General features: G+C 38.3%; 1 protein-coding gene across 9 annotated transcripts in view; it reads left to right on the forward strand.

Moving 5' to 3' along the window:
- Positions 1 to 15,393, forward strand: part of Fam172a (family with sequence similarity 172 member A) — a 430,744-nt gene that overhangs the window by 17,677 nt on the left and 397,674 nt on the right. For 6 of the 9 annotated variants that reach the window (XM_036206787.1, XM_036206793.1, XM_036206785.1 and 3 more), the window contains exon 2: positions 15,036 to 15,159. The exons of the other annotated variants lie outside the window; for them this stretch is intronic. In XM_036206787.1, the coding sequence (XP_036062680.1) occupies positions 15,054 to 15,159 (106 nt within the window). In that variant the 5' untranslated portion in view covers positions 15,036 to 15,053. The remainder of the gene's footprint in view (positions 1 to 15,035; positions 15,160 to 15,393) is intronic. 9 annotated transcript variants of the gene reach the window in all.

A 15,393-nucleotide genomic window follows, 5' to 3' on the forward strand; every position in this document is an offset into this window, starting at 1 on the left:
TGAGGAGTGTTAGCATCAACTCTTATTTGAAAGTATGGTAGAATTCTACACTAAAACCATCTGCCTTTTTTTTTGGTTGGGAGACTTTTAATGACTGGCTCTTTTTAACTAGGGGTTATAGACCTAATACAATTGTTTGTCTGATCATGGTTTAACTTTGGTAAGTGGTACCTATCAAGAAAATTATCCATTTCTTTCAGATTTTCCAATTTGGTTGAGTTCAGGTTTTCAAAGTATGTTGTTAAGATTCTCTGGATTTCCTCAGTGTCTGTTGTTATATCCCACTTTTTATTTTTGATTTTGTTTATTTGCATATTCTCTCTCAGGCTTTTAGTTTCAGTAGAGTTTGTCTAGCTTTTCTCCAAGAACCAATTGATTCATTGATTGTTTGTATTGTTCTCTTTGTTTCTATTGCTTTCTTTCAGCCCGCAGTTTGCTTATTTCTTGCTTTCTACTCCTCTTGGGTTTGCTTGCTTTTTTTGTTCTAGAGCTTTCAGGTGTGCTGTTAGGCTGCTAGTATGAGATAATTTTATTTTTTTTTTATTTTTTAATGTATGCACTTAGTGCTGTGAACTTTTCTCTTAGCACCACTTCAAGTCTGGGTATGTTGTCTATTCATTTTCATTCAAATCTAGAAAGTCTTTAATTTCTTTATTTCTTTATTGACCCATTTTTCTTTCAGTAGACAGTTGTTCAGTTTCCATGAGTTTGTAGGCTTTCTGTAGTTTCTGTTGTTGAGATCTAGCTTTAATTCATGGTCGTCAGCTAGGATAGAGGGAGATATTTCAATATTCTTGTATCTGTTGAGACTTGGTTTGTGTTTGAGTATGTAGTCAGTTTTGGAGAAAGTCATGTGAGGTGCAGAGAAGAAGGTATATTCTTTTGTATTTGAGTGAAATGTTCTGTAGATATCTGTTAGGTTAATTTTATTTCTCTGTTTAGTTTTTGTCTCTATAACCTGTCCATTGGTGAGGATGGGTTGTTGAAGTCATGCACTGTTAGTGTGTGAATGTCAGTATGTAGTTTAAGCTATAGTAGTGTTTGTTTTACAAATTTGGATGCCCTTGTGTTTAGGGCATTGTTATTAAGAATTGAAATGCCATCTTGTTAGATTTTTCCTTTGGTGAGTATGAAATATCCTCCATCTCTTTTGATTTTGATTTGAAGTCTATTTTGTTGGATATTAGAATAGATATACCAGCTTGCTTCTTAAGTCCATTTGCTTGGAATATCTTTTTCCACCCCTGCACCTTGAAGTAATATCTATCTTTGATGTTGAGGTGTGTTTCTTGTATTCAGCAGAAGTGTGGATCCTGTTTTCACATTCATTCTGTTATTCTGTCTTTCTATTGAGGAATTGAGACCATTGATATTGAAGGAGATCAGTGACCAATTATTGTTGGTTCCTGTTGTTGTTGTTGTTGTTGTTGTTCTTGGTAGTGTGTGTGTTTCTGTACATGTAAGCTTGAGTTTCCCTTCTTTTGATTTTGCTGGTGTGAGATTATTTCCTATATTTACATGTGTGTAGATATCCTCCTTAGGTTAGAGTTTGCCTTCTAGCACCTTCTGTAGGGATGGATTTGTATGTAAATCTTGCTTAAATTTGACTTTATTATGGAATGTCTTATTTTCTCTGTCTATGGTGATTGAAAGTTTTGCTGGGAACAGTAGTCTGGGATGGCATCTGTGGTCCCTTAGAGTCTTCAGCACATCTGTCCAGGCCCTTCTGGCTTTTAGAGTCTCCATTGAGAAATTAGGTGGAATTCTAATAGGTCTTCTTTTATATGTGAATTGGTCTTTTCCCTGTTAATCTTTTAATATTTTTTTTTGTTCTGTATGTTTATTGTTTTGAATATTATATGCTGAGGGGACTTTCTTTTCTGCTCCAATCTATTTGGTGTTCTATATGCTTCTTGTACCTTTATAGACATCTCCTTCTGTAGGTTAGAAAAACTTTCTTCTATTATTTTTTTGAAAATATTTTCTGGGCCTTTGATCTGGGTTTCTTCTCTTTCATCTGTACCTGTTATTTTTAGATTTCAGCTTTTCACAGTGTCCCAGATTTGTTGGGTGTTTTGCATCAGAAATTTTTTGGTTTTTTTTCAGTTTAACATTTATTTTTTTGATGTATCCATTTCTTCTGTTTTTATTTTCAATGCCTGAGATTTTCTCTTTCCTCTTGTGTATTCTGTTGCTGAAGTAGCTTGCCTTGTTTATGGGATTGGTTCTGGGTGAACAGAAAGACAAAGAATGTCTGAGGGCAGCCTACCTGGTTTTCTGGTAGGTGTGGTCTGTGGTTTATCAGGGTATGCCTGCTGAGGTTGGGTTATGATAACAGTAATGGTTGGGGGAGGGAGGCTAGGAGGGAAGGGATTGTAGTTGGAGAGCTTCTCTCCAGGTCCCACTAAGCCCCAGCAGTCCAGTAGCCCACTTATAAAATAAACACACAGACATTCATATTATTTAAACTGCTTGGCCATTAGCTCAGGCCTACTATTGTCTAGCTCTTACTCTTATATTTAGCCCATTTCTATTAATCTGTACTTTGCCACGTGGCTTGTGGCTTACCAGTGTCTTTACATGTTGCTTGTCATGGCGGCGGCTGGCAGTGTCTTCCCAGCCTTCTACTTCCCATAATTCTCCTCCTCCTTGTCCTGCCTACCCTATCCTTCCTGCCTGGCTACTGGCCAATCAGCACTTTATTTTACCCAATCAGAGCAACACATTTGACATACAGAACATCCCACAGCAAGGAATGGTCTGTGGGATCCACAGGAGGTGTGGGCAGAGGGGAGGGAAGGCTGCTCCTGGTATTTTGCTGTAGCACCAGGGATGGGACTCAAGTATTAAATTTCAAGTTGAGCTTTGAAGAGAATGTTTAAGCAACTGCTATAATGCTTTTTAGTTTAGCACTGGATAATTTATTTCTGGATATGAGGCAAGTTAGAGGGACCCACCTCTCTCAGAGCTGCTAAAGCATTCTTAAACACTGTACTGTAATATTAACATCATTGCTAATTTCTCCATTTTGTTTAAGACAGGATCTCACTATGTTGCTTGGGCTGACATTGAATATATAGGGTCCTTCTGCCTCAGGCTCTTGAGTAGAGGGCACAGGTATGTACCACCATTCCTGATTTGATAATGTGCAACCCTTATAGAGCTTCCAAAATCTTACAACTTATTTTGAGAGTCCAATGTGTATATACTAATTTAGAACCCATGATTATGAATATATCAGAGTATTTTTAGTACAAACAAGTCAAAACCTGTCAACCATATTGAGAGTGATGCACCAGGCTTTCTTTTATTGTTTAATTTTTTTTAACTTGGAAATTTGCTTGTTTTTGTTAGTGAAAACAAAATGAAGATAGTGGGCTTAAGTCTACTTTCATAGAAATATACCCTTTCACCTTGCTCCTCACATATTTTCTCTAGGTTTTTATGTAATTATAAAACAAATGTGAATAAAACCTAACAATCATACCAGTGAAATCTCACTTCTACACAGGAGAGCAAATGTTTCTTTCTTCTCCATTATGAACCTCTCCTGTGCAATTGCATATACACTTAAATGCTGTTTGAGTTCTTTTGTCAAAACTCTTGCATATTCCTGTATCTAGACTCGTTTCTCTGTCTTTTCTTCGGGTGGGTTCAGAATTTCAGGCCCTGAACTACCCTAACTTGATAATGGTTTAGGTGAAAAATCCAGATCTAGAATAAAGCACTATTTGTTACAGTCACTGTGTTTTGGCTAATTCATGTTTTATACCTTTGCCAGATATCAGGTGGCTGTAACTTTGTGAATTTACTTCTGAATCCTAGTTAATCCTGCCTGTTTTCGTTGATCTGCTTTTCCTTTCCTCATGTCTTGTGTTTGGAGGAAAGGAGGTCACATGTTCTGTGAGTAGTATAGTTGAGATCAAGCATGTGATACCTCCCTCATTGCCCCTCCTCCAGGGTTTCCCTGGCCATTTGAGATCTCCTTGGCTTTCATTTGAATCTCTGGATTTTCTTCTTAGGTCTGTGGAGAGTGTTGTTGGGATCTTGATGGGCAATGTGTTGACTCTGAAGTTGGCTTTGGTGACAGCCATTTTCATACAGCAGCGCTGGCGATCCACAGCCTGAGAGGACTTTTGGTTTTGGAGTGCTTTCTCTTTTGTCAGACTTCAACGATTTCGTCCTAGACTTGTTTCACCTCTTTGCTCAATTTTCTTATTTAACTGTTGTGAATGGGATTTTCTTCTCAAGTGTGTGTGTGTGTGTGTGTGTGTGTGTAGGGCTGGGTTTCAGAAGTGTTGGAAAGGTCCAGGTTGCTGAGTGTGACCCTGCATCTTGCTACTCTGCTGCAAGTGTTTGTTAGAACTATGAGTTTCTGTCTGGTAGAGTCTTTAGTATCTTTAACTACAGAGTCAAGTTGTCTGCAAATACAGATAATTTGATGACTTCCTTCCCAATGGTATTCCTTTTACTTAATTCTTTCTTTCTCTTGCCTTATTGCTCTAGTTAAGATTTCAAGCACTATACTGAGAAAGTGTAGAAAACAATGTCTGTGGTCTTGAGCAAAATTAATGCATAATATTTCAAACAAACAAAATATAGGCTGATTAGTATCAAGTATAAGCTCTAGAGCTATATGCTAAGACCAAGACTAATGCTGAGTCTTTGGTAGTACAGGTAGCTGTATAATTTTATTAGTGGCATTTTGCTTATCAAAGAAGGGCAGTTAGTTGAGTTGTGGTTTTCAGTAAGAGAATATTTATCTCTCATGAGAAAAAGCAGTATTTTCAGCATATGTTATTTCAGCAAATAGAAATTATTTAATAAAGTTCTGTGTTCTGACAGAGCACTGAGTACCATGTTTGTTTATTTTCTTTCATTCTAACAGCAAGCCCCGCCTCCAGTGCTGCCTCCACAGCACTTCCTCTTTCACCTTGTTTTTATTTTCTCAGGATCACAGGCTGTTTTCACATCCTGTCAATAGACTGGTGATTGTTTGTGAAAATGTTCTCTTGTAAGGAGATTAACCCATCCTTGAGCAGACAGTGGAACAGATTCTAAGCGAGTCCTTAGTCCTCATCTTTCATTCACCAGTTGCTTAGAACTGTTCCTGATCCCAGATTGTAAAATTTTCAGTCATTTGGGTATTTTCAAAGGAAAGATATTGTTTATTTTACTTTTGTAGACATGGTGGAAGAATACCAATCAAAGAAAACAGAGCCATGAATGAAAGCTGATACTTTAAGAAGTATATATATTTAAAATGCTTTATTATAAGGTTTAAGTTTTAATTTTTAATTCAAATTTTAAGAAATATTTAAAGTTTGTCTTTTTGTTTTTGCAGCTGTTAAAAACCTCTGAGGTAATACATTTTTACTGAAAATTTCTCTATTTTTGTTCAGGCAAAGAATTGGTTGTATTTTGATAACAATAATTTAGTCATATATGGCTACTATGAGGTTTTCTTAATAACTATCTGTGTTCTTTTTAACTGTGTCTTCTAGAGTAGATCCCTAGCAAGAGCTCCAGATTTCTGAATAAATAGCTGACACTGGACTTACAGTGTTACTCTTAGAGAAAGCAAACACACACTCCAAAGAACACATTATAAAGACAGTGACGCTAAAATGACACTATTCTTTTTACGTTAGTGCTTTTCTGTCTTTAAGAAATATATTGTTAGGCCAGGCATGTAGTTCAGTGATAGTATTTACATATATGTGTGAGGTCCTCCTTCATTCCCCAGCAATTCTCTCTCTGTCTCTGTCTCTCTCTCTGTCTCTGTCTCTCTCTCCCCCTCTCTCTAAGCCAGTAACCAACACTCCTTCATCACCTCTGCATCAGCTCCTACCTCCAGGTCCCTGCCCTGTTTGAGTTCCTGTCCTGACTTCCTTCAGGGATGACCAGCAATGCGGAAGTGTAAGCCAAATAAACCCTTTTCTCCCCAATTTGCTTTTTAGCCACAGTGTTTCATCTTTACAGTAGATACCCTAATACACTAATTTATTCAGAATTCAAAATGTTGTTAACAATCTGTAACACTTATGTGCTTCACCTAGTTTTTTAAATGTTAAAGATACTTCTTATTTTTGAGATTATAATGTAATGACATCATTTCCCCCTTCCCTTTCCTCCCTTCAAGTCCTGCCATTTACCCCTCCTTGCTCTGTTTTAAATTTATGACCTCTTTTTAATTCATCTTTATTACATATGTAGTTGAGTATGTGCATACATATATCTTCCTAAATACAGTCTTTTCCATCTGCATAATGTCACGTGAATCTCTGTTTCCAGGATTGACCATTGGTATTGGATAACCAGTCGATGTGCTCTTCCTGGGGAAGCCTGTTTGTTCCACCCTCAGTGCTCCGTAGCTCTGCCGTTCTTTGTGCAGGGTTGAGGCCACCTGTGCTTTCGCCCACCCACTTGGTGTGTCTGTTGATAATGTCTTTGTTCAGCTCATGTTTAGGCAGTCATTTTGGTGAGACTTTATGGATATAGCTTCTGAGACTACTAGGAGACTCAATCACAGCAAACTCCTCGATCCTCTGGCTCTTATAGACTTTCTGCCCTCTTCTTTCCCGATGTTCCCTGAGCCTTACATGTGGGAGTGTTTTGTAGATCTATCCATTGGAACTGGGCACTCTGAACTCTGCATTTTTATCTCTTATGGCTTTGTGCATTTGTCAGAGCTTGGGCTTTCCAGAAACAGATTCAGAGACAAAATTTAGTGATGAAAATGTGTATTAATTATCAGCATTGGCATTAAAGGTCTAGCATTGTTGTTGAGTGTTTACTAAATGTGTGTTAGGCCCAGATTTGACCTCTAGAATGCTAGCATTTGTGAGAGAATGGAGGAGTTTGGTTTTAGAGAAGTGTTTAATTTGCATACAGAACTGATAAAACTTCTGCCAGGTTCTGGAACAATATTGCCCATTAGATTTGTCCTATATAAGAGCAAACTGGCTAGGCTGTCCTATTGCTATTGGCTCAGTCACCAAATGATAGGGGAAGGACTGAAGTTGAGTCATGCATTGCTTTGCACCTGAGGTCAACTCTTGGGACAATAGATGGTAAGAGACACTTGGCTGGCTGTATGGCTGGCATCTGTGCAGTGGATTCTCATAAAATACTATTTGATAATTCATCTAGTGAATGCCATATTCATATCATATTTTAAAATGTAAGTTGGAGCTCAAGTTCAACAAGTTTCGTAGAGTTGTCAGTGAACACACTCAGGGGGTTAAAACATTTGATATGGGCCTTTTGGCTATGTTAATATTGCTATTTAATGGGGCTGCCTATTTTACAATCTGATGATTGCTTATGCTTGCTTGATTTAGACTGAAGTTATATACCTTTATATTATTATTTATAGTTTATTGTTTACATCTGAAGTATTGACAAGCACATTTGACATGTATGACAGTGATAGCTGTTTGACATACTTGGGTTTTCTACATTTATGAGGATGGTATATTCTACCTGAGATTTAGTTTGTACCTAACTGTAACTTTCCATTTGTGTGAAAATAAACTGTCTACCAAATTGTTCTTTGGATAGTCTTCAAAACTGAGAATTATCTTAGTTCGTATTTTCTGCTTCCCCTCCCCCCTCCCCCCGGCAGGGTTTCACTGTGTAGTTTTGGTGCCTGTCCTGGATCTTGCTCTATAGACCAGGCTGGCCTCGAACTCACAGAGATCCGCCTGGCTCTGCCTCCTGAGTGCTGGGATTAAAGGCGTGCGCCACCGCTGGCCGGTGTAGTTGGAGAGCTTTTCTCCAGGTTCCACCAAGCCCCTGCGGTCCCACAACCCATGTATAAAATAATCATATAGACACTTATATTATTTAAACTGCTTGGCCATTAGCTCAGGCCTACCATTGTCTAGCTCTTACTCTTATATTTAGCCCATTTCTGTTAGTCTATACTTTGCCACATGGCTTGTGGCTTACCGGTGTCTTTACATGTTGTTTCTCATGGCAGCGGCTGGCATTGTCTCCTCCCAGCCTTCCTGTTCCCAGCCTTCTCCTCTTCCTTGTCCCGCCTACCCTATCCTTCCTGCCTGGCTACTAGCCAATCAGCACTTTATTTATACAGAGTGATGTCCACCGCAGCCCGGCCTTGTATTCACTTTCTTAATTTCATATGTAGCATTTCCATATAGAACTCTGTAGTTTTCTAGTCTTTTCTGTTGAGTTTTTTTCTTTTTGTAGATAAAATGTGTAATCTACCAGTTTACTTCTAATTTTGAGAACTATGATAAAGATACAGCAATGTGATACTGTTTTCATTTAGAATCATTTTGTTTGGTATTCCTTAACTTGTAGCTTGTTCTTTTTGATTTTTTGATTTGTCAAAGCATTTTGGGGAACAGTGTGGAGTCAATCTTAATGCCACATAGCACACTGAAGATAATGAGACAGTTTTAGTTGACAACTTTAGGTAATTACATCTGACTTCCCCCAAACTCCAAATTTTAATACTACTACTAATAGAAATTAGTGTATGAGTATATGAGCCTTCTACATAAAGGATATTGGAATTGTTACTCTGGTAAAGTACCTGAGCTTATCAGATTGGTAGAATAGACAAATGTTAGACAAATGTTACAAGAGTTAGAAGCCTGTCTCCTCTTTAATATCTAGGATTCTTTTGTAAGGTTAATTTACTTCTTGATGTCAAGTATTTTTGACATCTATAAGATAGGTCTTTTTTTGCCCTTGCCATTTGTAGAGCTAACAGGTATAAGAGGAATTGATGATCTTGTGGTTATTGTGGGAACAATAATCTTCTGTGTGTAAAACTTTAAGTAGAGGTTGAATGCACATAATTGGTCTTTGTGTAGGTACACTTATTAATAATGTTGTACTTGTTTTTGTCAGCAGTCACTGAGGAAGAGCGACAATTGCCACCATTGGATTGGCTTTGGGCATTCCTGTGGTGTATTTTCTTGATTAGTGGTTGATATGAGAGGGCCTCTACCCTACCGGTCAGTGCTGCACCTGGGCAGGTGGTCTTGGGTTGTATAAAAAAAGCAAGCCACCTCTTTCACAGTGTTCCATGAGCACTGAGGGGAGGGGTTTGCTGGAGACATCCAATAGGTGTCTAAATATAGGGCTGAGTATTTCTTTTTTCTTCCTTCCTTCCTTCCTTCCTTCCTTCCTTCCTCTCTCCCTCCCTCCCTCCCTCCTTCCCTCCCTCCCTTCCTTCCTTTCTTTCTTTTTTCTTTTGTTTTTCGAGACAGGGTTTCTTTGTAGTTTTGGAGCCTGTCCTGGACTAGCTCTGTAGACCAGGCTGGCCTTGAACTCACAGAGATCCACCTGCCTCTGCCTCCCAAGTGTTGGGATTACAGGCATGCGCCACCAGGATTTCTCTGTGTAGTTTTGCGCCTTTCCTGGAACTCACTCTGTAGTCCAGGCTGGCCTTGAACTCACAGAGATCTGCCTGGCTCTGCCTCCCAAGTCCTGGGATTAAAGGCGTGCGCCACCACTGCCTGGCTTAGGGCTGAGTATTTCAATATCTCTCACTCTCTGCATGTTGTCTGGCAGTGAGTCTCTCTATTTGTTCTCATCTGCTTCAGGAGGAAGTTTATCTGGTGATGGGTGAGCAAGGCACTTATCTATGAGTACAGCAGAATACCATTAAAATAATTTTATTGCTATATTCCTTTATCAGAACAGTATTATTTGGTTTTACTCAAGGTCTCTGGGATATCTAGTTCTAGGTTCTTGATTACCCAAGCAACATCAGGTATGGGTTTCATCTTGTGGAATGGGCCTTAAGTCAAATCAGATATTGGTAGCTTGCTCCCACAAGCCATGTGCCCCCATTGGACTAGTGTATCTTACAGGTAGGACATCATGTAGATCCAAAGGGTTAGAGATTGTGTTGGTGTTTATGTGTCTCCTTTTGATAGCCCGCAGAGTACTTTGTAGTACCAAGATTACTAGCCCAAGTGGCTCTAACTTCTTTGTGTTCAATGAGTTGTGTAGGTGTGGGTGTGGTCTTCAGTAATAGGGTGTGGTCTTCAGTAATAGGGTGTGGTCTTCAGTAATAGGGCCTTTCTCTCACTTTGTGCAGAGCAGCTTATGTGCAGCAGTAGATGGTCAACAGAAAATAAACTCACCGGCATCTTTGGAGGTTCCTTGGCACATAATGTCATGTTAGGCCTTTCTCTCTCTCTCTCTCTCTCTCTCTCTCTCTCTCTCTCTCTCTCTCTGTCTTTCTCTCTGTCCTGTCTTTAATATCTCTCTCTCTCTCTCTCTCTCTCTCTCTCTCTCTCTCTCTCTCTCTCCCCCTCCCTCCCTCTTCACATCCATTGCATATATATTATGGCTTCCAGTTTTGTGCTTTTAATGGGATTCTTGTGTGTGCTAATGCATGGGTCTTTGTGTCTATATCTGTTCCTTGTACCTGTTTGGGACTATTTTTCTTCTTTTTATTTGTTTTGTACTATTCTGTTTATTTTTATTATTATATTGTATTATATTGTATTATATTATATTATATTATATTATATTCCTTTAGAAACCTGTTTGTTTTTTAATGATAGACAGAAAGATGGTAGTTCTGGATAGAAGAGGGAAATGGGGAGGAACTGAAGGAGTAGAGGGAGGGGAATCATAATCAGAATATATTTTAAGAGAAAAAAATCTATTTTCAATAATAATAGTAAATAATAATGATAATAATAATAAAAGTAAGCCAGTATAAAGCATTCCTACATTGTCTTTGCTTCACTTTCTGCCCCAAGGCTCCTGCCTTGAGTTCTTGTCCTGACTTCCTCAGTGATGGGTTGGATTTGTAAGATGAAGTAAGGTCTTTCTTTCCTCATTCAATGTTGGTCAGGGTTTGATCACAGTAACAGAGAAGCAAACTAATACAAAGGGTTGGAAGGGTTGTAAAATAAGTGAATTACTGTCAAATTTAGTTTGCATTTATTATGTTTTTTTCATTATAATCTTAGCAATTCAAGTGAACACAAAGCTGCTTATTGTGGTATCTTATTTTTTGTTTATGGTGTGCATATAAGTGATACATATTACCTTTTCATTTGTACAGTGGTACAAATGAAAGTACTTTTAGTATCTTGGAATTCTGAGCACAAGTTGCTGGGATCTCCATTATTTCTGATTTTTTTCAAATATAGTCTTAATATGTATCCCAGCTTGGCCTTGAACTAATGAACCTCCCTTGTCAGTCTTCCAAGTCCTAGGACTACACACATGGGCTTTGTTTCTGGTTTTATATGAATTACTAGTGTTTCTAAAGGGATTTAGGTTTTGTAAAATAAGTCTATGTACATTTTTTCATGGCAGTTCACTAGCTAGTAAATAGTTGAACAAAGATTCAAAACCTAGATTTCTCACCTGAATCTATTACATCGCCATACAAGGAAAGAAAGGAATTATTTTAGATGACTTGAATTAGGTGTTCCTATTATGATGTAAACTTTTATCTGATCATAATTGCATTTCTTGTAGAAACTGAATTTCCTGTGTACCAAAAAGACACCGTGTGCCTTCTGTGTCTGTTACAGACTGATGTCTTCATCATTCAGCTTCTTCCTCAGTGCCCAGATGAATGTTCAGACATGCTCACCATATACACCCCAAAACATGCACATTTTCTCATTATAGCTTTGGAATTAGAAGCTGCTTAGCATTAGTTTGAGCTATCCTTTACTAAGTGCCACATTACTTTTTAATTGTAATCTCTCTAAGTCTTTAGTTCTTCATACTTTGCCAGTAAGTTTCCAGAGCTTGACTTACTGAGTATAGATTCTTTGTGGCCAGGCTCAGTTCAGACCAGGCCCAGTGTTCTAAGAGCATTAACTCAAGTTGGTTTGTTCTGGACCATATTTTGTATGTTCATCTGTGTATTCAGGATATGAGGGAAGTATTAACTGTACCTAGTTTGTATTTAATACCTGTTTAAGACCAAACGAATGTGGAAAAATAGGCCATTCAGTGTCTTTTTGTACATTTTATATGTGCTCATACCATATTTTGAGCTAACAGCAAGTAAATGTTCTACTGTTCTGTGTTTGAAATGCTGATTGTATAAAGATTATACATGGCAAGTTGTTTATAGCTTTCTTCTATATTTTCCACTGTAGTGGACCCCTGCTGGAATCATAGAAAGGAAACCGATGGGACAATTGCTTTGTGTAGTTCACAGAATGAAAGTGCAAAGTGAGGTGTTGGAGCACAGTTTGCACTGCGGCCATTTCTAGGAGACCACATTTAGACAGCAGTAGTCATCAAGTGTGCAGCTTGTGAACCGTGTCCCAGTTCACATCAATGAAAACCTGCCACTACTTCATTCCCTAGAACCTAACCTCCATCAGACAATGCCAAATAAACTATGTTGAGTACACAAATTAATATATATCACATGTACCAAATGCCTTGCTGGCTGCATTTTTAGTAATGTTTATCTGTGGTCATGCAGGTTATAACTCTGAATTTCTGTTAGGAAAATTAAATTGAGAATTTATAATTTAGCTTCACCAGCTGTGCTACAGCCATGGACAATAACTCAGGAGGATAAAGTCTAAAAAAGGACACGAGAGTGATAGACAAGTTGCCTTTACTTCATGCTTACTTGCTTTGTATGCTACTGTAAGAGTTAAGGTTACATGTAGAAGTGAATAACCCTCTAGTTCATAGGTCATCATCACAATAATAACATGCTCTGAATTTTAGGCTGTTTCCTATAAAATCAAGGATAGTGATTATTGGTCGCTATTTAATCATGAGAATCAAGAAAGGGATTCTTTTTTTTTTTTTTTTTCCCCCGAGACAGGGTTTCTCTATAGCTTTTGGAGCCTGTCCTGAAATAGCTCTGTAGACCAGGCTTGCCTTGAACTCACAGAGATCCACCTGCCTCTGCCTTCTGAGTGCTGGGATTACAGGCGTGCGCCACCACTGCCCAGCAAGAAAGGGATTCTTTAGCATGAGAATTTAGTTTGGAGAGATGGCTTAGTATTAAGAGCACTTGCTGCTGTTACAGAGGTCGTGGAACTCCGGATGTAGGGCATCTAATTCCTCTTCTGACCTCCCCAGACTCTTGGATGTATACGATGCACATACCTACACTCAGGTACACACACATAAAATAAACAGATATATTTTTTAAAATGTGAATATTAAATGTGACCTTTGCATCAAAACATATTCCTTATTAATAAAGCTACAGTGAAATAGTTATATAATTGTTCTGTTACAGTATCAGATAATTTGTAGCTAATGAATAATGACTTAGTGATTGTGCTGGCTAATTTGATGTCAGTTTGACACAAGATAGGGCCATCTGAGATGAGGGACCCCGTTGAGAAATAAGATCTGGCTATAGGCAAGCCTGTAGGACATTTTCTTAATTAGTGATTGATGGGGGAGTGTGCTTAGTTACTGTTCTGTTGCTGTGAAGAGACGCTATAACCAAGGCAGCACTTAAAGAATTTAAGTGGAGCTGGGCGGTGGTGGCGCACACCTGTAATCCCAGCACTCGGGAGGCAGAGGCAGGTGGATCTCTGTGAGTTCGAGGCCAGCCTGGTCTACAGAGCGAGTTCCAGGAAAGGCGCAAAGCTACACAGAGAAACCCTGTCTCGAAAAACCAAAAAAAAAAAAAAAAAAAAAAAAAAAAGAATTTAATTGGGTGCTTGCTTATAATTTTAGAGGGTTAGTCCATGATCATCTTGTTGGGAAACAGACTTGGCATTGGAGCAGTAGCTGAGAGCTTGACATCCTAATCAGAGCCCAGTCCAGGACTCATAATTCTCCTCCAGAAGTGTCACTGAGTGGGTACCAAGCTTTCATTCATTTGACTTACCAGTGAGGGCTTCTTTTTCTTGTTTGCTCCCAGTTTTCGAGATGGAGTCTTGCATTGTATCTCAGGCTGGCTCAAATTGTAATCCATCTTTCTCAGTGTAATTTCTAGGATTGTGGACATGCACTACCATGCCTGGCATTGATGTAATTTTTATGTATGGTCTAAATTTAAGTATTTCCATTGTATATGTTGTAGCCTTTTCTTTCAAACTTTAGTATTAGTTGTTTTCACTCTTGCTCATGAGCAGCCTGCAAAAAGGCCAACTATAGTTTTAATGCCTTTGGTTAGAGTGGAGCAGAATTAGATTTTTTTAAAAAGATTTATTTATTTATTATGTATACAGCATGCATGACTGCAGGCCAGAAGAGGGCACCAGATCTCATTACAGATGGTTGTGAGCCACCAGGTGGTTGCTGGGAATTGAACTCAGGACCTCTGGAAGAGCAATCAGTGCTCTTATCTTCTGAGCCATCTCTGCAGCCCCGCAGAATTAGATTTTAATAAATCCTAACTTTATAGTGTACTATTTACTGAGGTGCCATTTGTAGAACATAGCTTTCAGGCTGTGAAGTAAGCATAGTTTCTTTTTAAAAGTTTCTAATTGTTTCCCTTAAAGGTAAAATTTTAATTAAACTTTAGGCCATTTGTAGTTGTTTTATATATTTATGTATTTTTTCCTTCGAAACTATTTGCATGTTAGATGAGAACACTCAGACCTTCTACGTGGCACATGCTTGCAGTTTATATTTAATCTCACACTTTCAAAATTACCTGAAGACTTAAAATATGAGATGATCGTAACTGAGGAAAAAGGATTATGCAGTCTAGGCTAGCCTGGGCTACATAGACAAAGTGTGTCTCAGACAAGCACACAGGCACATGCACCAGCAAATACCATTGGCCGATAAGGAGCTAAGTTTAGTTGAGCAAGCTTATGGGTTATCTATAGATTTAAGACTGTGTTGGTGATGTTCTTGCTATAACAACAGCAGAGAGGTGTAAACTATTAGCCAAATCAGATGACACATAAATACTATCAATTGAAGCAGGCAAATAATAAGTTTTGAGGTGTGGGCATCCACAAAGTAGAATGGCAAGTCAAGGTAGGAAGTTATTCTCTTTCTCTTGTAGGAGCTCAGAAGCTTTCATAGAATAGATAGGCTTTGGGTAGAGCTTAATTTATTGCTTTCATTCATTTTAGACTGTTTTCTGAAGAGTGATGTCTATTTCCTTGAGCTCTTTAATTTTCTTACCAATTTGGATAAACATGGCACAGATCCTGCAGGGAGGTCCAGATGAAAAAGAAAAGACGACAGCATTGAAAGGTACAGACTTCAATTACTTTTTCCAAGCAAATTTTACTATTCACAGTGAAAGTGTAGAAATACTTAGGTCCTTTTCAGCTGTGAAGTAAGAATGTCAGTGCCTAAGCTATTTGCAAGTACTTATATTGCTTACAGTAACCATTACAATGCCTGCGATACATTATAGACTCAGTATTTCATAGATATAAGACTTCTTAATGCTCTTCCTGCTTAAGGTCATCATTTAATGGCAAA

Source organism: Onychomys torridus, chromosome 15, assembly GCF_903995425.1.
Source record: "Onychomys torridus chromosome 15, mOncTor1.1, whole genome shotgun sequence".
NCBI classification, from domain to species: domain Eukaryota; kingdom Metazoa; phylum Chordata; class Mammalia; order Rodentia; family Cricetidae; genus Onychomys; species Onychomys torridus.